This window comes from Balaenoptera borealis (assembly GCF_965194805.1).
Source record: "Balaenoptera borealis genome assembly, chromosome: 3".
Classification (NCBI taxonomy): domain Eukaryota; kingdom Metazoa; phylum Chordata; class Mammalia; order Artiodactyla; family Balaenopteridae; genus Balaenoptera; species Balaenoptera borealis.
The window spans coordinates 114131518-114158658 of record NC_138866.1 but is presented as its reverse complement, the minus strand read 5'-3'; the positions used below and the strand labels follow the sequence as shown (position 1 = coordinate 114158658).

Genomic DNA, 27141 nt, shown 5'->3' with positions numbered 1-27141 from the left:
GCTAGGGGGAGGGGGAGGGGGCTGGCATTTAGGGAACACCCTTGTGGGCCAAGCCCTGTGCCAGGCGCTATTTGTGAAGGAGCTCCTGTGACACTATCCACCACCCTGCGAGGAGAGGTCACTGAGGCTTGGAGAGAAGCCTCAGGTTTCTCTGGGAGCACAGCAGGAAACTGGGATCAGAACTTGAGCCCGGGCTCCTGATTCCAAAGCCCCGACCCATTCTTTCTCGGCGCTCCAAGTGCCTCCTAAAGGACGAGGTGAGAAGTGACTCCTCCCTATTCATTCGATGGCCAAAGGGAGCAGGAAGTGTTTCCTTGGATCACACCATGAGTAGGAGCTGGTTTCTTTTGTGGGCAATTCATCAAGCCAAGGAAAACCTGCCTTACTCTTTCTAGCAGCCCATCCACTAAAGAGCTTTCATCGATCACCCGTTCAGCTCCAAGTGAGACATCGGTGCTCTGGGGGATACGGAAGCCGCGTAAACCAGTGCCCTTTCCCCTAAAGAGTCGAGAGCCTGGGTAGGAAGCAACAAGGAATGAGTGTGGAAGGATAGTCTGGCGTGTTGGAGGTTTTCTATAAGAGAACTGAGGTGGCAGGGAGTAAAGGGGACTGAGGGCCAGAAAGGTATGCTGGAGGGGATGGGAAGGAGGAGAGGAAAGTTGAGAGGGCTCCACTGGGGGACAGTCGAGGGAGGTGTGTACGTGCATGAAGAAGGTGTGCCTATGAGCAGGGAGGAGGCTTCAGCTGGGGGGAGCAGCTTCCTGGGAGGCCTGGATCCGCCCCTGCCATAGCCTGGTCCTGAAGGGTTCATACCTGGGCTCTGGGTCCCTGCTGCCAACTGAGCATGCTGGCCCCTAGGATATGTCTGGTCACCACTGCCATCTGGCATGGGGGCAGGCAGGCTGGGTTGTGGCCACCTGCTGTCCAGGGGCCGTGTGCATCCTCAAGCCCACAATGCAAGGACAGCCCTAATGATGGGAATGTGCCCCCTTGGTCTGCGTTCTCCTGTCAAGGGAGGGGAGATTTCCAGAAATCAGTGGTTCCCTCCGTGGAGACTTCAAACAAAGGAATGGTCCGGAGAGAAGTGCAGTCAGGCCCCCACAGGGCTGAGGAGTGCGCATTTGGGGAGGATGTGGCCTGCCCTGTCCTCAGAGGATCCCAGGCAGGGCCCCTCAGGCGTCAGATGTCAGGGGTCAGCCCAGGCTTCTGGGTAACCAAGCTGCAGAATAATTTCTATTTTCTCCACCTTGGAAGGTGATGCCGGGAGGTGACGTACACAGCAAAGACAAGACCTGAATCCATTGGAGGTAGGGTTGGGGGGAAAGGGGAAGTCTGGGTTCCACTCCTGGCTCCTTCATTGAGATGCTCACGCTTTTTGTGTCTTTATTTCGTCTCTGAAAAATAGGGACCCTCTTTCTAGTCCTTCCTAAACCCGTGAGAGCACTAAAGGTGCATTTAAGGGAGAGGCGTGACTTGAAACCAAAGTGGGATTTTATTGAACAAATGGGGATACCTGGGCTCAGGAACGTGCTCGCCAGTCACTGCCTCACCCTCCCTGGTGATAGGTCTGTGTTTCCCGGGGACCTGACAGTGCCCAAGCTGGGCTAGGAGCTGGAGGGGGCAGTGGGTAAGTGGCGCTGCAGAGCTGGGCCCTCCTGGAGGAAAAATCCAGGAAGCAGGCAGGGGCTGCCAAGGCCAGGCCAGTGGGAGGGGTGAGGGGTGTCACGCGGCACACCTGCCTGCACTCTCCTCACCCTTCCCCCCCCCTCCACCGCCCCATGTCAGGTCCCTGTGCCATTCAATGCCTGTGATTGAGTCTGGGATAGAAGCCAGAAGTGGAGAGCGTCTGGGCAGCGATGGGGCAAGGAGGCAGCCGACCCCTCCCCCCTCCTCCCAGGGCCGGCTCTGAATGGAGCTGGGAGCTCTGCTTCTGCCCTTCCCCTGCCCCCCCCCTGCCCCCCCGCCCAGAGGACATGGGGACAATGGGACTGGGGCTCCCTGGACCCGGGAGGACTCTCCCACAGCTGCTGGGAGCTCTTCTCTGCTGGAAACTGGGGGTCCACCAGACCTAATGACCCGTTCTCTCTGGGAGAGGCGTTTGTTGTAGGAAGTAAAAAAATTCAGAGGGAGCAGGAGAGGAAACTGAGGACTCCTCAGAAGACCAGGAAGCTGAGATTCCTCCTGTCATTTTAGAATCCTGGGATATCAGCCTGGATGGAAGTGATTATCTGAGGTGGTGAGCTCTGTTGATGGATTAAGAAACTCAGACCCACAGAGGGGAGTGATCTGCCCATGATTGGTGGTAGAGCAGGACCTGAAGCCAGTGTCCTGACCCCTGGTCCAGGGCTCTCTGCCTGCGTCCCCACCTTCCCACTGATAGAAGTCTGGGTGATAAGACCTTGGTTCTCCCAGGGCGCTCAGCCAAGGCTGTGAGGGAGAAGGCAGGGATGGTTTGTGGGTGCCGAGGAGGAGGGAGGTCCTGGCTCCCTTCTGGCCTTGGAGGAGCCTGAGGGGCAGGAGACCTTTCTCTGGGGACTTTGATCAGGGCTCTGCCGTTTCCTGGCATGCAGCCTGTGTCTTGGGGAAGGGGGTGTGTGTCTCAGCTGATCGGGACATTCCATCCCCACTCAGGGAATTCCAAGTAAGTCAAAGATGTGAGGCTGGGGCTTCCCTGGTGGTGCAGTGGTTAAGAATCCACCTGCCACTGCAGGGGACACGGGTACGAGCCCTGGTGCGGGAAGATCCCACACGCCATGGAGCAATTAAGCCCGTGCACCACAACTACTGAGCCTGCGCTCTAGAGCTCACGAGCCACAACTACTAAAGCCCGCGCGCCTAGAGCCCGTGCTCCGCTACAAGAGAAGCCACTGCCATGAGAGGCCCGCACACCGCAATGAAGAGTAGCCCCCGCTCGCCGCCGCAACTAGAGAAAACCCACGCACAGCAATGAAGATCCAAGGCAGCCAAAAAAAAAAAAAAGATATGAGGCTGGGCAATCCTGCAATATTCCCAATGTATTTGAAGGCAAGTGGGCACCTCCTCAACCCCTAAGACATTCCTTGTCCCTTGAATCTTTCCTAACTTCCACCCAAACTAAGGGTCTTGGTGGGTGGAAAGAGGATGGGGCTGATGGTCTGACAGCTGAGTTTTCATCCCAATTTAGTCACTGACGAGAGGTGTGGTTTTGGAAAGTCCCTCCCTCTCTCTGAGCCTCAGCTTCCCCATTTGATAAAAGGGTGACTAGATTATGATTCAGTGTTCTTACCCTCACATCCTAAGATTCTACTAGATGCTCAGGTGAACCTCTTCATCCGTTCGTCCATTCTTTCATTCAGTTAACAAGTCTTTATTGCATACTTACTGTATGTAAGTCACTCTCTTTTTAAGGGATAGGTCTGTCCACCCATGGACAAGGAGGGTGGGCTTCCTCGGGTTACTAAGTCACCATAACTGGGGGAGAAAGCCCCCCCCCTCATAGACTCTGCGACTCCTCAAAGAATATTAATTATTATCCAAGGGAGTCTTCATTCTGAGTAGTTCTCTTTCTCCGTTAATTAACATTACATGTCATTAACAGTCAGGGAACATTGTATGATTAAAGACAGCATAATTCGTAGCACGATTCTGAGGAATAGTACAATATTTGTTAATTATGTTATTGATTCTAATGGTCTGGAATGTCCTAATCATTCCTGATCCCAAATGGACCCCACTGTGCCCACCAGGCTGGCTTTGAACTGCTGTCCTCCCCCTGGGTGGCCTGGCCCCCTGCTCTGGGGCTGGTGGGACCACAGCTTTCAAAACCATCAGAGAAGCTTTGTCTCCCCAGAGCCACATGAAAGGGGGAGCTGGTTGGGACGCGGGGGCTGCTTCTCTGAGGCTCCCGCTGCAGTTCCGACTGAGTCAACAAGAGAAATGTAACATCTCGCTTTAATCAGCCAGATGCTGTTAATTGACTTCTTGGGGGCTCCAGCGGGCACCGCTTCAGGGGAGCAGAGGGATGGGCATTCTTCTAGGCCAGAGGCTGCTTCTGAAGATCGAAGTACTGGGTGATGCCCTGGAGGCCTGGTGGGCACAGGGAAGCCCCCAGGGGTTTGGGCATCAGCTGGAGTGTCTGGGGTGAACCTCCCCACCTGGCTCTAAAACTGCTCAATGAGGCGGTGGATTTCTACCAGTGGCATCATTACAAAATGATGCTTGTTTCTTAATCAGCTATATTTATGAGTGGGCCGAGCTCCCTCCCTCTTGTTGTTGAATCCTGCAATTAGCCTTTGTAATGCGTGACAATAGGCTTCCTACTCAATAAGTTTTGTCTGAACCCTAGTGGGCTGCATTCTGAGAGATGCTGACAGAGGGATGTGGTCTGTCCAGCTCAGGAAGGGGCCTGAGGGTGCCTGAGGGGGTGGGGGATAGGGGTGGGAAGATAGACTCAGCCTGAAAAGATCCAGGGACACCACCACCAATAATAATTAAAAAACAACTCCTCCCCAGGCTGTACTGACTCATTCAGTTCTCACAAAGACCCCTTGAAGTAGGTCCCCACTTTACAGATGGGGAAACTAAGGATCAGAGAGGTCAAGTGACTGTCAAGTTTACAGAGCCAGGCAGAATCAGGAATCAAGGCTGTCTAGACCATCTGGCGTTACTACCCGCCACGCCACAGAGGGTTTTTCCTAAGTGGCTCTGGGGCATTTCTGGAGAGTTTACTGAGGCTGCTAATCAATGTTCCCCATGAGTGGAGCTCCAGGGTACCTGCATCTGTGGTTGTGGTTATTTGGGAAACGGAGGTGAGGGGGCAGGAAAGATCTGAGAGTGAGAGCCAAGGGCAGAGGGGAGAGGAGGAGGCTGGAGAGCTCCTCCCATTGGCGCAGACACTTGACTCCCTCCTGTCCTCAGCATCTGCCTTTCCTTCTCCTCCCTGGTCTTTCCAGCATCTTCTTGCACTCTGGAGACTAAAGCACTCACTGAGTGGTGAGATGGCTTCACCAACGGCCTCCCACTTCTCAATGGTGAAGCCACATCCAGGAATCAACTGTTATTTACTGAGCACGCTGGCGGGGGGAGTGAAGCAATGGGAGAGATGGTTCCTGCTTCAGGCAGCCTCTGCTCTAACAGGGGATGTCAGACCATGGGGAGGGAAGGCAACCAGAGACCTGGCACCAGACCTGCCCACTCCCCCTCCACTCTCCAATCCCACCCTCAGCAACAGCTGCAACAGGACAGATGTGGAGGGACTGTCCAGGCTGCGGCAGGGGGGCCGTGCTGGATGGGCAGGGATGAAGTGGAGGGGGGCACAGTGGACTGATGGGCTGCCAGCCCCCAGGATGGGCATGGGGTCAGCTGGTGTGGTCCAGAGATTTGACCACAGTGGGATATTGTGCCCTGGGCCCACTGTAGCAGCCCCCTTACCATTCTGCCTGCCCCGGCCCCATTCCATCTGATCCCTTTCCTCCATATCTCAGCCAGTAGGAGATTGCTTAGTTTTCTTTTTCCTCTTTTCTTTTTACATTCTGGGGCCACTGCCAAGGGAGCCATGGGAAGGGGCACTGGCCAGAGGAAGGGGCAGATAAGCTGAGACCTGAAGGTCTCCACATAAGTAATTTCACATAAAAGCAATTATATCATAGTTGTTTTTATAGTTCATTCTTTAAAATTTTTTCTTTAACTTGCCTCCCTCTTCCCTTTCCCCCTGCATCATGTTCTTAACCCCTTCCCACTCAGGAAATCCCTGCCTACATCCCATTCTGTGTCCTTCTGTATCCTGTAACTCCAACCATATACAGATGTGTGTGTGTGTGTGTGTGTGTGTGTGTGTGTGTGTGTGTAGATTGTTTGCTTTAGAAAAGAAGGATTATACTATCTAGCCTCTGACCTTTTCCCTTCTGCATACCTCCATCTCAACCAGGGTTGCTCTCATGCATTCCTTTTAATAGCTGCCAAATAGTCCATGGTGTGGATACCCATCCATCATTTAAAAGCAATTATTTGCCTGTTAATGAGCATTAACTTTCTTTCCACCTTTTTTTTTTTTTTTAATCAGAAAAGAATCTTTGGAAAATATAACTCTGGCCAAATTGATCCCTTATTTAAAACCTTCCAATGGCTGCCTATTTATCTTGGCTCATAGGCACATTGTATTCTGGGGCTGACCCGCTCCAGCTCAGCAAGCATCACCGCTGCCTCAAACTCTGCTCCAGCCAGAATGAGACAGTTTTACTTCCTCAAATGCCCCTGTTCTTTCTCCCTCTGCCCAGAGCGCTCCTGTGCTACCTGGCTAACCCTTCTGCTTCCTTCGGGTCTCAGCATATACGCCCCTTCTTCTGGCCAGTGCCCCTCCCCAGATCCCTTGACAGTGGCCTTGAGGTCTGGGTCTTCTCGCAGGTACTGTAACTTCCTGGTCACATGTTGTCCTCTCTCCCATTAGCATCTGACTTGATGTGTTATATATCCAGGGCCTTGGCTAATGTTTGTACTTACTAGGTGCTTCTGGGTGGAGTGAATGATTGGATGAAGGGTGAAGTGTCAGGCCCTGTGAGGAGGCTGGCGTGAACCCTGGGCTGGGCCACTGTATAAGGTGCCAGGGGGAGAGGGGCAATGAGTCATAATTGAGGATCAGGGATCAGGGTGAAAGCCAGATTGTTAAGGCCTGGGCCTCCATGGGAGGCAGGAGGTTGGGGAGGACAAAGTCAGGCTGGGGCTTTGCAACAGATGAGATGTCTGGGGTTCACCTTTGGGTCTCACTGGCAACCAAAGAGACTCAGGGAATAATTCGGGGATCTAGCACCTATGACCCAGCCACCATCCCCTCCAATCCCAGGTCAGATGGGTGTCCATGTTAAGCCTGCCTCGGGAAGAATGGCTTCAGGAGTGGGATTTTTCAGTGTGTTTTCAGGTGGGAGCTGTATGGGAACCCATAGGAAGTAGTTAGAGAAAGCAAAGGCAGAGGACATGGGCAAAGAGGGATATTGCGACATTCCTTAGAAAGGTGCCCATCTTTACAAACACTGCAGGACCAGGAGCCAAGAACCCTGGCTTGATCCTCTGTGCCCACTGCCTTCCAGCAACTCAAAGTGCACTCCAGGGACTTGTGCCAGCCCACAAGCTGTTGGGTCTACAGTGAGAGAAGTCCAGAAATTGAGTGAAAGCACTAGAGACTTGATAGCAACTTGACATTGATACAGTCAGTGGATTCCTTTTATTGGACAAGGTGGAGACCAGTCTGGGAGGCGGGAGACCAGTGCAGGTAGGACCACGTATTGGTCCGCATCTTACCGCAAATTAAAAACAAACTGTTGTAGACTATGAGGAACTCCTATGCAAACAGTGACCATTGCCTTGTCTCTCTTTCTCCCAAGGGCAGAGCAAGAAAGACAGCAGCCAGTAGGAGAGACATCAGTTAGACATTTGTAGGAATTAAAAGTTGTAATTGGCTGCCACTGTTGTCTGGGAGAAATGTAGACTTTTTTCCTCTGAGGTCTTGAGAGAGACTGTCCCTTGCTGCCTAGGGAAGGGAGGCCAACCATGGCATCTAGAATAGCCTTCCTGCTGGAAGTCAACGATGATAATTCCCCACTCCTGTGCCATTTATTATACATTTCAAAGCACTTTCACTTGCATTATCTTTTTGACCTTTATAACCATCCTGCACATAGATCACAGCAGGACTAATCATCCTCACTTTGTAGGACAGCTAAGAATCAGAGAGGTTAAGTCAGTTTCCCAAAGTTACCCAGAAAATTAAAAACAAAAAAGGATAAGTGACAACTCCCAGGGTTTTTATCAATGGTATCGAAGGCGGGTGTGGGGGAACTGAAGAAGACAGTAGTATAAACAGTAGCTACTATAGCCATAGCGGCTATATTTGTTGAGTTGTTAACAGTGTACCAGATACTGGTGTAATTACCTCATTTAATTTTCACAATAGATACAATTACCATCTCCATTTGCAGATGAGGAAACAGAGCCTCTGAGAGATTAAGTCATTTGTCCAAAGTCACTCAGCTACTAATTAACAGCACTGGTTTTTGATTCAGACCAGCTGACTCCAGAGAGTTCTCTACACACCACCACACTGGTAAGCCAGACGACACCCACACACGGTCCCCCCAGGGACCCAGCACGGCACATGTGTTGTTGTCAATCTCACGGATGGATAGAAGCTGAGGCTTGGTCATGTCAGGGACTTGTCCTCACGCCAAGTGGAATTCAACACCCCCTAAGCTGGGGTTCAAGGTGGGCCTTGCTGATTCCCGAGCCTCGCTTTTCTGGCACATCGTGCAGTCTCTCTCACAGCCACAAGCTCTGCCCCAGGGCTGGCAGGTGGGCAGGCTGTGCGGATGGGTCAGCCCACGCATGGGACCTAGTTTGTACCTTACCTCTCTCTCCACGCAGTGAGGACCAGAAAGTCTAATGCATTCAGTTCAGCACCTGGCAACTGCTAATTATTAACGCCCCGAGCCACTGGCAGCTCCTCGTTATGTCAGGTCACACAGAAGATTTATGACCACTTTGAAAGTGGCTTTGAAATGAGACAAAACTCAATATTGAATTTTTTTCCATCTCCTTCTCCCTTGGGCTTTCAGGGCATATGATATCAGCTTCCTCCCCATTAGCATATTTCTAACGAGTGCTTATTAAGGTGAATTTCATTGCTACTCTCTGGATTTTCATTAGAGGAGGGAGTGGGTGGGAGGGCCAGCAGGGCAGATGCCGAACCTCAGGGCTCCGGGACCAGGGAGTGTGCTTGGCTCCAGCCTCTTACTGAGCTCTGCTCTCCCATCCCTGAAAGAGGGGTCCCGCTGCTTTTCACCGTGGGATGGGGCAAAAGTTACGTGGGTGGTTATACAGCAGAGCTCACCACGCTGAGGGGCCTGGGTTGGCTCAGCCAGTGCCCAGTGACAGGCAGGCCACCACTCTCCTCAGTCCCCTCGCCTGTACGATGGGGACTGTAGCACCTACCATGTAGCTAAGCTCTGTGGGGCTGTATCCTCAGTGCCTGGCACATCAGAGATGCTCAGTGAACAGTGCGGGAATGGATAGATGGGTGGAGAGAAGAAGGGCAGGGCTCTCCCCACAATTGGGATCAGATGCTAAGGTATCTGCCTGTGGGGATGCCAGTAACGGTTTGCTCATTCACCACCTGTGGTTGGGTTTGGGTGATGTTGATTGGTGCCCAGGGCACTTGTACCAGCCCTGGGGTGGGTGGAGGAGCCACACGCCCTCTGCCCTGTGTCTGTTGTCATATAGATGTGCTATGGGGAAGGTCGATGGGCATTCCTGTTATTGCAGCTCTGCCCTCCCCTTTCACCTGGGCCTGGCTGGCTTCTTGGAGGTGGCAGGCAACTTCACTAATGGTTTAGCAGACCCCTGCTTCTGCCACCCAGAGACACTTTGATGGGGTTGGGGTGCCCTGTGGGTCCAGAGCAGAACCAGGATCTTGACAGGAAGGGGGTCTTCAGGCTAGGTACCTGTGCTCTGGGGTTAGAAATGAGAAAGAGGCAGAGAAAGGACAAGGTCACCCTCTCCTAGGCTTTCATCTGGATGAGGGTCTCAGCCTCTGCCCTCAGGGAATCCTAGTGGATGGTTCTTGACCTTGGCTGCTTGCTGGAATCGTCTGGGGTGCTTTGAAAAAAATACAGATGCCCAAGCTCCACCCACAGAAATTTAGTTCTAATTGGCCTACAGTGAGGTCCCAAACATGGCTATTTAAAAATGTTCCTAGGTGGTTCTAGCATGCAGGTGGGATGGGTACCACTGTTTAGTGTGTGTGTGTGAGTGTGTGTGTGTACGTGTGTGTGCTGGGAGCAGGGAGCTAGATGTCCTGCCCGGAAGGAGTGATTCCCCCTGCCCTCCCACCTCCGGTCCCTTGCCAGGCAGCCTCAGCCCTGCTCTGAGCTTTCTGATGGGGGCATTCTGATTCCTACCTTTGCAGTTCCCCAGGGACAGAGGAGGTGCCAGAGGAAAGGGGGAGGTGCTTATTGCTACCTCTGGACAAGTGTTCCTGTGCTACCTGGTCCCCACTCTGCTACTGAAACTTTTGGCCCCTCCTCACCCCCTGAGCCCCATCTCAGGGTTCTCATCTCCAGTGGGCTCTTCTAGGATCAAATGAGACAGTAGATAAGGATGTGCTTTATCTACGAGAAGATAAAAAGCCCACGAGAAGGTGAGGGATTATTAAGATTGGGGAGGCGCTGCAGAAGCTGTTCCACCAGTCCCTGGGAGAGAGGACTGGTGAAGATAGTTTCTGAGGGCCCGAGAAAGCAGGGCAGAGATAGACGAGTGGGATCAGACTGTGACTTCCCAGCAGAGGCCTCTGGGGAGCAGAAAGTTACATTCTGGAAGCTTTCCTGCAGCACCCAACTCTGCCTCCCTATTTACTTGCCTCCTTTGTGCCCATCTTTGGAGGAAGAAAATAAGTACTTGCAAGAAAGGCTGAAGGAGGTGGCAGGCAGAGACCCTGGCCAGCCACCAGCAGCCCTTCTCTCTGTACCCGAGGAGAAGAAGACCCTCTTTGGGACAAGAGCTTCGTAAATAGGCTGGAAAGGCAGCAGACACTGGGGTTGACTGAGAGGCTGGTAGATTCAAGGTACACAGAATCCAGTATGGCCCCAGGGAGATCTCACCATCCCCCTGCCCACAGGCTGCCTTGCCCCCCAAGGAGGCTCTGCTCAAGGACCTCCCTTCCCTTTCCCAGTAGATGGTGGAGTGAGAGGGGCACTGGATTTGGGGTCCAAAGACCTGTCTTTGAGGTCAGCTCTATCTGTTATCAGCTTGGGCAAGTGTCTTTGCACTCAACCTCAGTTTGCTCATGCAGAAACAGAGACTTGTTCATTGATTCATTGGTCCAATCATTGGCTAGTTATCAAACATTTACTCACACCTGACACTGGGCCAGGTGCTGAGAACCCCCTCTTGGAGAGGACCCTCTCCTCCCTGTCATCTGCTCTTGCTGCAGAGAATCACTGTAGAACTTTTTAGAGCTGTAAGGGGCCTTAGCTAGAGTCCAAATCTGGCTCTAAAATTACAGGACTGTCAGTCAACGTCCTTTTATAAATGGAGAATCCAAGGCCTAGAGAAACCATTAAAAGCCTTCCCATGGCTGGTGGGTGATGCTGGAAAGCTCAAACTCAGGCCTTTAAGCCCATGTCATCTACTCAGGCAAGACTACCTGAGAAGTGATTCTAGCTTCTCCTTATCAGGAAACAGCCCAGAGAGGTTCAGTGACTCATTCAGGGTCACACGGCTGATTATTGGTAGACCTGGGGGCGAGAGATCTGGTTCTGGGTTTCTCTGTCCCTGGCCTGTTTTTCTCGGCTTTTGGTTGGGCGTTTGGCTCAGGCCCTCCTCAGAGCCCACGGGCAGCCTCGTCAGCAGATCCTGTCCCCTCACAGGTCCTCCCCACAGCAACTGCGTCAGGCTGGTGGTCGCATTGCTCACTTGTTCTTCCCACCTTTATCCGCTGTGACACAGAGAGCCGTACAGCTCTACCATTTGACTTTAGTGATTGCTCCACAGTGGGTGAAATTGGTTTGAAATAAATGTCTCCTCTGCCTTCCTCCCTTGGGGTGATTCTATCCTCCTCTCCACTTTGTAGAGTGATCCAGGGTCTGGCATGCGCCTATTCTGCCTAGATTTGTCCTTTTTTGATGCAAAAATGTTGCCACGGCTACTGCTGAGCCGGAGGTTTCCTGGGAGCTGGGCTGCGCTGGCTGCAGAATTCCGCAGCGTGCTGCCCCTTCCCTGTTGCCTTGGACGCATCCCAGCATCTGAGCGTTCCACAAGCAGAGCTGAAAGTTGAGGGCTAGGTGCGCTCTCACTTGTTAAGGTATTAGAATATATTCTGGGTGAGGCCCAGAATAGGGTGGGGCCCTGCTCATTCCTGGCGCACAAACCACTGCTCTGCCTTGCTGGGGAATGGGCCCTTTCTGTACTAAAATAAACTCCGTGTCCTCTGAGGGCAAGAGAGGTACACAGGACTCATGTGCTCAATTATTGATCCCATTCAGATCTCTTGCCAGTTATTGCTACCCACCCCTCTGCCCCCAGTTAGCTAGCTCTAGGGGTAGACAGTGAAAGGTAGGGCTTATTCCTTTAAAGGCCTGTTCGCAATTTCTCTCTTGATTCCTCAAATCACAGTGGAGGTGAGATTGGTACGTTTAAAGAAGGTAGTTAGGTTACAGGATGACACAAGGGAAATACACACGGAGGACGTTGTAAACTAAGATAATCTGGTCTGGGGGTCTGGCATCCTCACCTGCAGCCTCAGCTATGCTCAGGATCATCATCCTGCCCAGCTCCTGTAGTGGAGGCACACAGCCTCCCCACCCATCTCCTGATGTCAGAGCCCTAGGGACCTTAAAGACCATCTAGTACTTTCTCAGCTAGGTTCCTAACACCCCATGCCGTCCACTGTATGTAATGGATTTACTTTTCTCCTGTGCATCTAGAATGGTATGAGTTATGAACAATCCTTGGGAGAGTTGACAAAACAGTCACTGAAATCATTTTCTGGATTCTGTGGTTCAGATGAGGAACCAGCTAAGAAAGGCTTCCTCTCAGCTCATAGAGGACAGTGAAGCCCCAAGGAGGCAGGAGACTGGCCCAAGGTCACACAGCTGGCCCAAGCACGTCCTTTTTCCCCAATAGCACAGTGTCCCCTCTTCCTCTGCTCAAACTTAGTGAGCAAGGAGGAAGCTCTGATCCAAAGAGATGACCCCCCAACCCTCCCCCACATGCCACACATAGCACATCTGCACACATACTTGCACACATGTGTGCACGTACACACAAAGTCAGAAGGGCAAAGACAGACCTGGAAGCATAGTGATAGATAAGCAGGTAGTCCTCAGTTCAGATCTAGTTCATGCACTTCTAAACTGTGAGTCTCCGTTTCATCACCTGCCCATGGAGATCATAATGCCTGCTTCTTAGAGCCACTGTGAAGACGGGGATTGGCTACATGCCCAGCTCAGTGGCTGGCACAGGGCAGTCTCTCGGGAGCCATTCATTTCCTGCTTTCTTCTGGGGCTCAGTAAGATGCTCCATGGTTGGTGAGTGAACGGAATGTTCACTATTTGAGTCAGTCTTCATCCAGGTTCTCATCCAACAGGGGATGTTAACAGAGCATCCTTAGTAGGTGCTCTTAGGTACCGAATATGGCGTTAGTACACAATGCTCACTTGAGCTCAAACTTCAGCCCTGGTTTGCCAGCCAGCTGGGCACACCCAGACCCCAGACCCAACTCCTACCTGTGCCCCTCTCCTTTTCTTTCTGCTCCTCATCTTGGCACAGCCAAACCTCTGTGTGTCAGAGGTCTACCATGGCTTCGCAAGCTTCTGACCTGCCTCCCGTTCTTCCCATCCCACTGAGTCCCTGTATGTGTTATGGCAAGTTTAGAACTTTGTGGGCACACCAGAGAGTTAGAGCACGGGGAGGGGGCATGGTTAGACTTGGCACGAGCTTCCCGTTTTCTACCTGTCGGTGATTCAGTATATTGAAGGTTGGCGCCTCACCGCTCCACCTGCCTGCGGAAAGTGCAGAAAGCAACTTGGAGCAGCTGGCATCAGAGGCGGAACCTGCCCCCCACCTCCCTATCTTGCCTTGAGGAATGGGCAGTTCACATTTCTGAGTTTCCTGTTGAGTTGGGAGTTAGGCAGAGAAGACCTTTCTGGGGTTCCAGTGCCTGCTACCAAAACCATTTTTTGCAATTGTACCTGTTTCCTTTCCTGCCTTGGTAAGTGGATGTTGGTGAGTGGGATCATGTCTGTTTGGATTTATTGGGATCTGGCATGATTTCAAGGGTCCTTATTCCTCAAGGCCTGTCCTTGTCCAGGAGAGGGTATGAAGTAAAGGAAATAAAGCTGAATAGATCACCAGAAGCTAGCCTCGGAAACTGCTTTTCAGGAGAGAAAAAAAAAAATCTCACTGTCTCTGGGGTGGAAATGCACCCGTGAGCGTGGCCAGTGGCTTTGGTGGCACCCCAGTTAATTGAAGTTCCGGTTAACTGAGGTTGGGCTTCATATGCTCTTGGACACTGGTGCTCAGGATGGCCTGTGCCTGGCTGAGCCTGATTCAGTGACATGGCTCAGATGCTCCTAACTTCCTCTCCATCACCTGCCATGCCTCTCTCAGGCCTAATGCCTCAGTCAGCATTGTTCCGTGGAACCTTCAGAAGGAACTGCTCTGACACGTTAAGCTTTTTAATTTAGCACACACCACGCATATATGCCCCCAGACAAAACAGAATTGATCTATAATTCTCTTAATGGAAGCACAGGCTTTAGTTGCTCCAGAAATAGATCGTTACCTCTGCCACCTTTTGTAATTATTTTCCCTCCCATTTTTTTTTAAACACCACCGTGGTCTAAAAATATGATGTTTCATTTCATCCCTCTATCGTAATCCACCAATGCCAGACATTTCTTTTTAGACCTTCAATTGATAGCATGTTTGTTCTGTTTCACTTCATTCATTAATGTTCTTCCCAGGCCCCCCATGCCAGAGTCTTTGTGTAATGCCCTTTTACAGTAAGCAGGTGCTTTTATCCTTAATGAACAATTTCCTGGAAAATACTGAAATAAACAATGAATAACCAGACCAGGAACACAGTGAGTCTGGGAGTCGTGTGCCATTCTGCAAATTAAACCTGGGAAGATGAGGATAGGTTTTGATCTGCCGCGGTGCTCTTTCGGTGACCCCTTCCTTTGGGAAGGGGTGCAGGGTGCTGATGTTCTGGAAGGTGTGTGAGTGTCTTGCTCCTCCGGAAAACCACAGTTCAGAAGAACCATTTTTCATGAATGCTCTTGACTGTGGAGATGGTTGTCAGACACATCCTAGGCCAGAAACGCAGCCGAATTGGCTTCTGGTTCCAGACTTGGAATTATCTCTTGCTTAGACTGTGGGTCAGCAGGGCCTGGGGTGGGCTAAACTGCAAACTTACTGAAATTCATCTTGAGTCCCTTTCTCTGCGTTCTGGCAGACGTGTCCCACCCCGAGGAGGTGGTCCTTATTGGAGGGTCCTAAGAAACTCATTCTCTCTCCCTGCACACACCCCCTCCAGCCCACAGCAAGAGGGTGATGGCCACATTTTACTCAGTGTTTTACTGTCTACAGGCCCTTCTCATAATCCTCATCTCTTTGGCTCTCAGGACCCTGTGAGGCAGGTTTTCTTACTACTCCCACTTCACAGAGGAGGAAGCTGGTGCTCCCAGAGGTTAAGTGACCTGCCCAAGGTCACACAGTTGGTAAGAGACAGAGCTGGGGTTAGGACCCAGGAATTGAGACCAGAGTTCCGGGTGCTTGTTACCCCTGGAGGAGCAGAGCCTGTGGGGATGCCGGGGGCTGAGCGGGCGCTGGAGTGAGGTGACGCTCCCTGGGCTGACCTGACCAGGCTGTGAGCCAGGATTCATCAGTGTCATGGACAAAGGGCTGCAATAACTTTCTTTTAAAAATCTGAATACTTGGTTCATTTATTATACTGGATAGAGCTGACCAAATCATACATTATCCATCCATTTTCGGTGTCAACAGATCATTTTGGGTCTTTGAAATGGCATAATGTTTTTAGTCACAGCGTGGATATAATCACAGCATGGACAAAGGCCGTACAGTTATCCTGGCAATCCCCACCCACAACCCCACCCCGGCTTGATGGCTTCCAGGGCTGCCTGGAGAGCTCCGTAAATTGGCCTGTGTCCCTAGGGTAGCAGGCTCAGGGCTCGTAAGTCCCTGCTCTTTGGTAATATGCACCCCAAGGAGCAGTGTGGGAGAGTCTGGGCCTGGGGGAGGGTATGCTACGGGGGCACTGACAAGGGGCCCTGCCTTTTTTTGCAAAATGAAGGTGGCTTTATTGTGGTTTTATTAAATTGAAAAGCTGACCAGCTCATCATAGAAAATGTTGACAGAAGAGTATAGAGAAGAAGGTAAGTCACCTAAAATATCATCCCCCTGACGCCTTTGTTAACATCCTTCTGGGCATCTTTCTTTTTTTTGTTTGCTCTCAGTACACATACCACCCGCATGTACGATGCGACTGTAACCTTCATGCTACTTTGTAACCTGTGTTTTTCACATGATGATATATCAGGGTCTTTTCCATGGTAGTGAACTTAAGTGTATCATCTTTTATTTATTTATTTAATGTATTTTTTTCCTATTCTTTTAAAAATTTTTTAAAATTAAAAACAAATATCACATATTAACGCATATATGTGGAACCTAGAGAAATGGTACAGATGAACCAGTTTGCAGGGCAGAAATTGAGACACAGATGTAGAGAACACACGTATGGACACCAAGGAGGGAAAGCAGCGGGGGGGTGGTGGTGGTGTGATGAATTGGGAGATTGGGATTGACATGTATACACTGATATGTATAAAATGGATGACTAATAAGAACCTGCTGTATAAAAAAATAAATAAAATAAAATTCAAAAAAAAATTTTGTTTTCTATTCTTTTTTTTTAATTGAAGTGTAATTGATTTACAATGTGTTAGTTTCAGGCCTACAGCAAAGTGATTCAGTTTTCTATATATGTATTTTCAGATTCTTTTCCATTGTAGGTTATTACAAGATATTGAATATAGTTCCCTATGCTATACAGTAGCTGTTGTTTAGCTGTTTTATATATAGTAGTGTGTATCTGTTAATCCTTGTTGTTTAGCTGTTTTATATATAGCAGTGTGTATCTGTTAATCCCAAGCTCCTAGTTTATCCCCTCCCGCCTTTGGTAACCATAAATTTGTTTTCTATGTCTGTGAGTCTATTTCTGTTTTGTAAGTTCATTTGTATCATTTTTTTTAGATTCCACATATAAGTGATATCATATGACGTTTGTCTTTCTTCCTTCACTTAGTATGATAATCTCTAAGTCCGCCCATGTTGCTGCAAATGGCAATATTTTATTCTTTTTTATGGCTGAGTAATATTCTAGCATATATATATATACCACATCTTCTTTATCCATTCCACTGTCAATGGACATTTAGGTTGCTTCCATATCTTGGCTATGGCAAATAATGCTGCTATGAACATTGGGGTACATGTATCTTTTTGAATTAGTTTTCATCTTTTCTGGATATATGCCCAGGAGTGGGAGTGCTTTACATATATTATCTTAAAATATGTTTGCTTTTATGATTATGGTGATGATAATGCTCATTGTAAGAAACACTAATATAAGAACAAAAATGTTTGACTTAAAAAGCACAAGTCCTGTGATGTTTCTCTCTTCCCCTCCCCTTACAGACGACCACTATTAATGCTCCAGTGTATAGGCTTCCATATTTTCCCACACGTCAATATCTTTAATGTTTGCATAATATTTTGTTTTGTATACATGGTGGGATTTATTTAGCAAGGACCCCAGTGATTTAGGCATTCAGGTTGTTTCAATGCTGCTGCAATGAATATCTCTTTATTAAGAGATGATGCAACATTCTTGAACCTATCCTTGGCCTTGGTCAATTTTTAAAAGTTAAATTGCAGAAATGGAATGCTGGGCTAAAGACGTAGATTAAAACATTTTGTTATATATTGCCAAGCGGCTTTCTAGGACACATCAATGCCCATTTCCACAACCAATGCACAGGTGTAGGACCCTTCAGGCTTTGTTGGTGTCTGGCTTCAGATTCTCCTGGCCTAGATACATACAGAAGGTTCCAGAAGGAAACCTGGAGAGGCTGCCCTAGTCTGTAGACTGACAACCATGCCCTCCTGTTTAGCTCCTGACTGGTGAGAAGAGGTCCCCAAGGTGTGATGGGGCAGAGGCTGCCCTGATGTGGTCCCTGGGCTGGACTAGAGCACGAGACAAGAGGCCAGTCTTCAAAGGGGTGCTGAAGATTGGACAGAGAGGTAGGCAGGAACTTAGGGTCCCAGCCCTCACAATGCCACTGACGCCTACATTTCCAGTGCTGGGCTGCAGCTTAATCCTCACAAGAACCGGTCATTCTCTCATCCTTCCCATGTAGTCAGAGAGGAAAAGGAGGCTCAGAGCAGTGAAATGAGTTCTCCATGATCTAAACCTAGAATCCAATTCTCCTGCCTCTGCTGCTTTATCTTGTTGCTGCTGGGAGATGGGGCAAACCCAATGTGGGGGTGAAGAGAGAGAAGAATGTGAGGATGGGAAGGGCAGGGAAGGGAGACATGCTGGAGGTAAATTTGTAGAGCTGGAAGAGTCCAGGAGATGGTACAGTCTGACCCCAGCCTCTGGGACAAGCAGAGAGTGAAGCTCAGAGAAGGAAAGCAACCTGTCCCAAGTCACACAGCAAGTTAATGACTTAGCAGGCAGAGAGAAGAATGGGGCCATGGAAAGCTGAGCTGCTCCTGAGCTGAGCTGGAACTCAGGAGGGAAGACCCAAGGGAGAGAGGAAATGTAGCTGCTCTGAGTCCTGACATAGTAGAGCCGGGAGGCTGGACAAGGGAACAGGTTGCCCACCTTCAGAGGAGGCAGCCCCGATCAAGAGTGGATTCAGAGGAAACTGGTATGGAGATGGGCCAGATTCAACATGTGGGGGTCCTGTGGGGATGGTATGCATCAATTCCAGCAAAGGTCTCTGATACCCCATCACATTTGCCTGAGGCTTCCTGCCGGGCAAAGGCCTCAGTGCTTTGAATTAAGCCACATCCTGGGTCCACTGCCCTCTCACAGCCATTCCCACACACCCTCCAGCAGGTGTTTGGGGTCTTGGGGCAGGATCTGCCTGAGTTGTCTTTGTGCCCAATGACTGGCAAGTGTTCAATAAATGTTTGCTGAAAGGATGGATGAAAGATGAGACCATTTGGTAATTGTACATTTAAGACTGACCCTGGAGTCACCAAATACATATAGCCAAGCCTAGATTTTCCAGCAGAGGATTTTTCCATCAATATTTACCAAGCTCCTTAGAAATTCTAGAATTCAGAATTAGAGAGTTGGAAAGGTCTTTGAGATGGGGTGGGGTGGGCGGGATATGAGTCAGCAGGAAACTAATATTTTATTGAGCACATTCTGTGTGCTAGATTCTGGACCAAGCACTTTACCTGCTGACTCGTTTGATATCCTAACAGCCCTGTGAAGTTGGTCTTACCTCATGTGATTGATGTGAAACAGCCCCAAAGCAGGTAAGTGACTTTATCCAGGTTATGTAGCTAGTACGGTGGAGTCAGAATTTGAATCCATGTCAGTCCAGCTCCGCTTTTGCCTTCCATGAGCCCTGGCACCAATGTGTCATGTGACCTTGAAGTCACCTGGGGGCAGTTTGCCCTCCTGTGGGATGAGGTGTTGACAGGTGATGCTCCCAGGTCTGTCCAGGTGCCGGTTCTGGTACCACGTGGCTTGCTGTCCAGCTGTTCATCCTCGCAGCTCAGCCCAATGGGGAGGCTTGACCCAATGATGGGTCACTCTACAGGGCCCCAACCCTCAGTGCTCTTTTCCCATCTGGGCATCTGTGGTTGCATCTTGTGGTTTTAGAAATGTTTTTTTGCAGAGCGAGCGGGAATGGGGACTAATCCCCATGGGGCCGTATGGCCCTGAGTGACTGACTTGTCTGTGAGGGTTTTGTGGATGCGGCCATGATTTAATGCCAGGGCATGTGGGGTTCCCATAGTTCAGAGAACCCCACAGCCCTGGGAGAGGGTGGGAGAAGGGAGCAGAGCAGGCCCGGAGTGGGCTGGGTTGGTGAGGGCACAGGCAGCCTCCGGGTTGGCCAGGCCGGTTGAGTGTACCCTGATTTGCAAAGAAATGGAAAGATGGAGATAATTGCTCTGTGATAAATGAAATGGCCTAAGAACACAGATAAGTTTTCTCCCTTCGTCTTCAGAGGGGCTGGAGGCTGGGGGCGCAGCTGCTGCCTGCCTGGGAACGGGAGGGCTGAGGGCTCAGAGCCCAGGGGTTGCACATAACGGGGGAGGGAGGCGGGTGCTTCATGAATTTGTTGGTTTCTACACCTCTGTCCACTCCCCCTCCCCGCTCCCCTGCCCTGGGGATAGGCTGTGATTTCTCTCCGAGCCTGACTAATGTCAGGGGCAGGACAGTCTTCTGACCCTGATTAATGGGCACTGCAGGCCTCCATGGTGCCATTTTCAGGATTTGCAGCCCGAGGCTTCCCGGCCAAGGAGAAAGCAGAATTTATCAGTTTGCTGGAGCCCTGGGCCGAGGACGTTTACCATGTCTCAGGAGGTGACTCCAATCCCGTTTTATCCCAGTGGGCAGGCACCTGGCGGGGCCTCCATGTTGACGCTGGGAATTTCTGCTGTGCTTCTGCGGTCAGGGAATCACTCTTTTGGAGATGAAGAGCTATGGATTTATTTTTTTTTAACTTTTTTTTTTTTTTTTTTTAGGTGCAGGGAGATTAGAAAATATTCAACATAAGCCCGGCCCCTGGTGGGATTGCTGGAGGGCAGGAGGCTTCATCAAGGCAAAGGGTGAAACCTCTTAATCATGGCCTGATCGCTGCTCCTCTCTTCCTCTGGCACTAATCACACCCCAGCAAGGCCAGTAAACAGAGAGGGGCTTGGGGAGTGGGAGCCAGCTGAGAGAGCAGTGGGAAGATGAAGGGGAAGGTCCACTAGACAGGATGATAACCTTGGCATTTGCCCCATTGAGTGCAAACTTGGCTTTTTTGTTTTATTCAGGAAAAAACAGAGGAGTGTGTGTGTGTGTGTATGTGTGTGTGTGTGTGTGTTCTATAAATAGAAGATAGAAATCTCTCTCTATACACCCACGTGCCGGGGGGAATGTGAGACGTTTGCTTTATCAGTGCCAGTTTGGGGTTTGCTTCTTCTGCTTCCCGAGCCTGAAAGTGCCTTTTCATGAGGCTCTTGGAGCACCAGTCAGTCCCCCATTGCAGCCTGAGCTATTGAGTGGGCTTCAATGCCTGCCTTGTGCTGGTTCCTGGAACAGACATACTCCGGTGCTGGCGGGGTGACCCAGGCAGGAATCTTTGAATCGCTCTCAGGATGTCACAGTGCCCACTGTATCCATCGCCAACAGATTGGTGTCTCTGCGGTGCAAGGTCAGTGCAGGGTGGAATGTCCCATACGGTAAGACCTGCTCTCAGGACGGTCTTTGGTGGCCTCTGTCAAGACAGGCACAGGCAATGGGGCTGATCCTGAGGCTCGGGATGGCTGAGAGGTCAGGGTGGGTGGGTGGTTGGCTGTAGAGTGAACAATTTGTGGAGTCGACAAAGATGGATCGAGCCCCCTCTCTGTACAGGCAATGGTCTGGGTTCTGGGGACGGCAGTGAACACAATAGACCAAAACCCCTGCCCTCGAGAAGTGTGTTTTGATGGTGTGGTACAAAGGGAAGGAAAATGATAGGCAGGATCTAAGGCCCAGAGGGAAGAGCTGAGGCCACATCCAGGTGGTTCATATAGGAGAGGAGCGCTTTCCAAAGTTAAAACAACCGTTCAGCAATGTAAGACAGGAATGACAAGTGCATGGCACCCGTGTGTCCTTGTCCCATCCAGTGCCCACGAGAGGCATTACTAATCAATCATGGCATGTTCCCCTCAGCTCCTTTTCTCAGGAGAGCATTCCAAGCAGCCACTACCAATCGATCCCCAGCGTTGTGGCTGGAAACCTCCCAGGACCCACAAAATAGTGCCTGACCACTCCTGCTGCCAGTGCAAAGTTGTTGAGAAGGGAGGGCTCGCTGGAGGAGACTGGGACGGACAGAGAGCAGGTTCCAGGTACACGGACCAGGCTCCAGTGTCCAAGATTTTGGCACAGTCAGGGGGACTAGGCAGGTGGTGGAAGCGAAGCAGGTGGGGGAGATTTTTGCACAGATGGACCGTGAGGTCATCACGACTGATCCTGGGGCAGAGGCCATCTGTTTGTCTGTCTGCCCTCTGCCCCAGTTTTATGCATCTTGCTTAATGTGAGCAGCTGGTGTCTGGCCAGGTGTGTTTTGCCATCAGAGAGACAAGCTGGACTCTACAGGTGCTGGTGCTGGCGGGGCCCCAGCAGAAGGCAGGACCTTCAGAGGATGCTGCCATCTGTAAGGTCTGCTCAGCCTGCAGGGCCGACCCAGGCCAGGACAGAAGGCCCAGGCTAGGAGGAGGGGTCATTTGCTGTGATGTCAGTGTCTCTTTAATACCCAGTGGCAGAGTCCCTTCAACACCAGGTGCCAGGCACAGAAGGCCCTCAAGTGTTAGCATAAACAAATAGATACAAACTCTAAGGATGCAGATTGGCAGGACCAGGACTTCCTCCAGACTTGACCTTGATGGAGAGGAGCAGAGTTTACCAAACTGGTATCCTGAAGAAGTCTGCTGCTACAGAGGTCACTAGAAAGTTCTGTGGGAAAGACTGGGTGAAACAAACAGGTCTCTTTACTCTGGGTCTTCCCAGAGCCTAGGGTCTTCTCAGATACAATGTGGATATTTAAGATGAGGCCATAGCATGCAGCATTTCCTGAACTTGGTCTCTCAGGGAAATCTTGGTCTGGGAGATTTTTATCAGTATCTCCTGGGACTAGCGCTTCATAGAACAGAATTTTTGAAAACGCCTCCCAGAGTTTCCCATGTTGCCCGCTTCTGCTTCGCAGGGCACACCCTCCTAGACCCTCCAGCACCACCTGCACATTCCTGCCTCCAGTTGCTTGCTTATGCAGTACTTCCCCTGAATGCCCTTTATTTGCCCTCTCCCTGTGCGCATTCTGTGTGCCTTAAGTCCCATCCCCTCCACCAAGTTTTCCATAGGCCTCCAGGGGGACTTAACAGCTTGCTGCTTTCATCTCCACAAATGGGCTGCAGCTGACTCGTGTTCTTTCTTTGTGTCCTGGAAGCACGGCCCAGGGCTGGGCAGGTGGCACTCCAGGAGTTTGATTAGTTCAGGCCCTGCCAGGTGTGTGGAGTGACTACACCTGTTGCTAGGTGTGAGCCTCACCTCCAGTTCAGCAGGTGTAAAGCAGCCATACCCCCAGTCAGGAAAGAAATTTCTGCACCTCTGGAACGTCACTCCCTTCCTCTGCTCCTTACTATGCAGGGAGCATGGGCCAGAGGGGAGGGAACCGGCTGATCTATTTACATGCTCTCTTCCTCTGAAGTGAAACCAGGGGCATTTTCTTATCTAATTATTAACGCCCCAAATCAGATGGTGACTGCTGAGTTAACCTCTGTTACTCCGAATAGAGTCGGCCTAATAACCATCGCGGTGGGATTGATTTTCCCTCAGTCATCTCATAAGTATATGTCTTTGGGATCTGTCCTCAGAGAGAGAGCGAGAGAGAGAGAGAGAGAGAGAGAGAGAGAGAGAGAGAGAGAGAGAGAGAGAGAGAGAGAGAGCGCGAGCCCGGGGAAGCCCCATTAAAGTTAATGACTATGAGTTGCCCCCAGGTGGGGATGGCTCCTTTCTGGCTGTTCTTCACTCCACCTCAGTGAAGTGTCGGAGACAAGTAGAAACACATTTTCTAAAATCAGTTCCCAAAAGGAACTGACTGGCAACAGACTAGGACTTGACCCCAGCCTCAAAGCATTTACGGACACATCGGGAAGATGAAGTCAACCTGCTGGGAAAGATGTCAGGGCAAGATGGGAGGTGATGGGCGCTGGACCGGCTGGCCGGGCTGGAAGCTACATGAGTGTAGTGTGCTGGCATGCGGTAGGTGCCAAGCCCTGCAGGGGGGGCAGCGGGGCTGGGGCCTGAGCTGGACCTGGCGTGGCAGGTGTTTGGATGTGCAGAGTTGAGGAAGAAGGGCATTGAGGGCAGGGGAGCCGTGTGAGCAAGGCTTGGCAGTGAGAAAGAGCAGGAGATGGGACCAGCCTGACTGGGGAGGAGGGATGGGTGATAAGGTTGCATCTTTTAGAATGGCCGCTTCAAAGAAAAAGTCTGAGGGCTGAGGGTGTCCTAGGGGAGTCACCTCTTCCACCCACAGGCTGACATCTTTCTCCCCCGACCACACCACCACAGAGGTGGGCTTGGCCTCAGATGGCGAACTTTGCGAATGCTGGTGACAGGGCTGATCGAGGCTTGGGTGTGAGTCCTGGGGAGCGTCCCCTGCTCGGTAGCCTTGACACACACACAGTAACGGAGGAGTGAGGCCTCAGACTGTGTAAATGCCACCTGGCTGGCGGTGTCCTGTGCTCCCGCATCCATTTCCACCTCCTGTGTGCTTATGCACACACCCGTCACCCTCTCTGTGCCCTGGTGCCCAGGTATATCACTGCCCAGTGGGAGTCAGCCAAACTGTCCTGCCCAGATCTGACTCAGAGAGAAAGGTTTTCACAAAGATTTCAACAGATCTCCCGAATTGTAGCCGCGATCCTAGTTACTTCCATCTGCCACCCCTCTTCCATCACAAGGATCAAAAGGGGCCAGAGGCACAGTCTCCTCTAGTCCCGGTGCCCTCACTCTTTGATATTATAAGCTTTGTAAGTTTGAAGATGTGGCCAGGGGGTCCTCTCGGGAGAATACTGGAGATTACAGGAGCGGCCAAAGTAACGAGACAGGGCTGTGGAGCGAATCAAGATGAGACATTCTCTGCAGTTTGCGTCCGGACGTTATGCCTTTCAGCGCGCCTGTCCCTTCGTTTATTTCGTTACTTGATTTATTTGACGTCTGATCAGCCCAACCCTCACCTGGAAGAAGATGCTCATCCTCCAAACTCAGTGCCATGTCTTGGGCAGGCTCTTTCTCCTCCCAAAGGTGAAGGTCTCGCCTTCTCTTTGAGGAGAATGTGTTGAAATGACCGGCAGCCCTAGCGCTGTGTAGGGTCCAGTGAGTGCGGTGCCCTCTGTCCAGGTGCTCATGGGGCCTCCGAGGCCTGGGGGCAGGTGGGGTGAGCGTATGGGGGAGTTAGGAGCGGCCGTGGCTTGCAACTGCCATTCTGCAAATTGTGCAGAAGCACCAGAATCGCTTTTCTCTTTCTTAACCAATTTTCAGAATCCATTTAGCCAGATTATTTCCAGATCTCAGAGGGAAAAACCTCATTAATCATCATTTGGACCCCCGTGGTTACACAGAATTTGTGACAATTTGTTTATCTTTGAAGGAGCTGCTAAGAAAGAGTTTAACAAGGAAATTATGGGGGCTGGGAGGGGAGAGTTTAACCTTTCACGAAGGCAGATGCTCCATTTAGCTTCCCTCTGAGTACAGACGGGGGTGTGTGCAAGATCCATGTCACTCGTCCTCGTCCCCAAGAAGGGTGAGTGCTTCTCGTCGGTAAACTCCAGGTCAATGGACTAGAAATCCTCAACCATTTCAACCCTGGGGACCCCTTTCCAATGTCAAAAGAGTTTCTGTACCATCCCTGCCCCCAGTTGTTAGAAGCTGCTTTTTTTTTTTTTTTTAATGTGGCTGATTGAGCATAAAAGGTCCTTTGAATTCAGTAAAGCTCTGAAGCAAATCACGATCGCATCTGTGAACACCTGAAATATAGTGCTATCTTTCTGAGTCATAGTGTTTGTTCAGTCTGTAGCTGATGTTTGAGCACATATGAATTGCGGGTCCCCTGCGGGTGGCTCTGAGGCCCCCTGCACCCTCACCAGGTGGGAACCCTTGGGCAGTTCTCTAAGGCTGTAGGACCACGGAGCCCTGAACAGGAAGGAGCCTCCGAGGTCATTTCAGCTGCTCCCACCTTAATGGTTCTCTGCCTCTATGAGGGGCCCTTTGTTGGGGAATCCTCAGTTCAGGGACCAAGGGGTTTGGTATCTGTGTAGGCCCACTTAACCCCTGACTCAGGCTGTCACTTCAGGGGCCAGGATCAAACTCTACAAGCTGATTCCTCAAAGCCCCTTACCAGGCTGTCCAAGCCCTTCGCCCCCGGTTTGGTATGACGTGCAGAGATGCATCACCCTGGGTGTCAATGGCTGACAGCCCATGGGAACAAGAAAAGCAAGGGCCAGCCTTCTGGGTGGCTTGTTGCACCAGAGCTGCTAAGAAGGGTTTTCTCAGCTTACCTGTCCCCAGGGCCATACCAGACACCTTTTTTCTCTGTCTTCATTGAAGGAGGGAGTAGAGAGAGGAAGTGAATGGGCAAAGCACATCAAAGATGAGGGAGAAGGGACAGGGGGAGGGTGTTGTCCTTAAGGTAGAAGATCAGGGGTTCTTGGTCCAAGGATGGGCTCAGGGGCCTGAGGGCACCCTGAAATCACAGCCAAATGTCGTGCATGTGTGCATTTTGTGGGGGAGAAGTTCTGTAACTTTCATTAGATTCTCAAAGCAGTCCATGAACCAAAAAACTTTCAGAAGCTCTGGCCTAAAATTTCAACGTTTCCCTGACTCAGCCTTCCCACTGCCCGGTTACTCAGAAGTGGTGAAGTGTTACGGTGTTAGTCAAAGCCTGCAAGTGTGAAATATCAGCTGCTCATTACACGATGACGATGGGAAACTTTGCAGCTTAGCGAGCCTCTTCCGCCGCTTCATGCGAGGAGTCGTGGCCCCAAACAGATGCCTGGGAAGACGGTCTGATTAATGACGCTGCCTCCTTTGTTCTCCCGCGCAGGGCCCAGGATGGTGCTCTCAGTGGCAGGGCTCCTTGTCTGCTCCCTCCTGCAAACCGTCCTCTCCCTCAACCCCGAGGACCCCAACGTGTGCAGCCACTGGGAGAGGTAAGATGCGGTTCTTGGACAGCCAGACATTCCCTCGGGGCCTCACCCTGGGCTTGGCACTGTTGGGACAAAAGCAGAGGCAGGAGGTACGGAAGCTGTCTACCAAGGGCCTGCAGTCCAGCTGGGGACACAGCACAGGTGCTGAAAGGTGGGCCAAAGCTGTGTAGATTTTGTCTGAGACTCAGTGCTCTGGGGGTCAGGGTGGGGGCGTTGAGTGACAGGCAACGTGAATGATGCAGTCTGGTAGTTGACAGTATTCCTCCCTGCATTTGCACTTACACCCATTTTACAGATGAGGAAGTAGAGGCCCAGAGGGCCTCAGTGCCCATCCCCAGACAGGTGGGGTGCAGTGAGAGACTGTGGTCCAGATGAACTGTTCTCCAATGCCACGATGCCTTCCTGGTCTCCCAGGACTGGCAACGATGCAGCGGCTCAGATGTGCGGGGCAGCCAGCAGCCTGCCCGAGCAGGGTAGGTGAGGGGGCCCTGCTGCTTCTGATCTGGTGGGGTTAGAGAGGGCTGACAGGGGAAGGGCAGCTGCATTCTGGCTGCAGCACTAGGTCCAGGGGGAACAGGCCGGGGCTCTGCAGATGGCCTGACTTTGAAGCACAAGGTG

The 27141-nt window shown here is 51.1% G+C and overlaps 1 protein-coding gene across 30 annotated transcripts in view; it reads left to right on the top strand.

Annotated features, from left to right (window-relative positions):
- MEGF11 (multiple EGF like domains 11) overlaps window positions 1-27141 on the top strand; it is a 368856-nt gene that overhangs the window by 105134 nt on the left and 236581 nt on the right. For 28 of the 30 annotated variants that reach the window (XM_082383258.1, XR_014242115.1, XR_014242116.1 and 25 more), the window contains one exon: window positions 26421-26526. In XM_082383258.1, the coding sequence (XP_082239384.1) occupies window positions 26429-26526 (98 nt within the window). In that variant the 5' untranslated portion in view covers window positions 26421-26428. Of the gene's footprint in view, window positions 1-19596; window positions 20470-26402; window positions 26527-27141 lie in introns of those variants that run through there. The other 2 variants (XM_082383268.1, XM_082383256.1) reach the window with 2 other exon arrangements.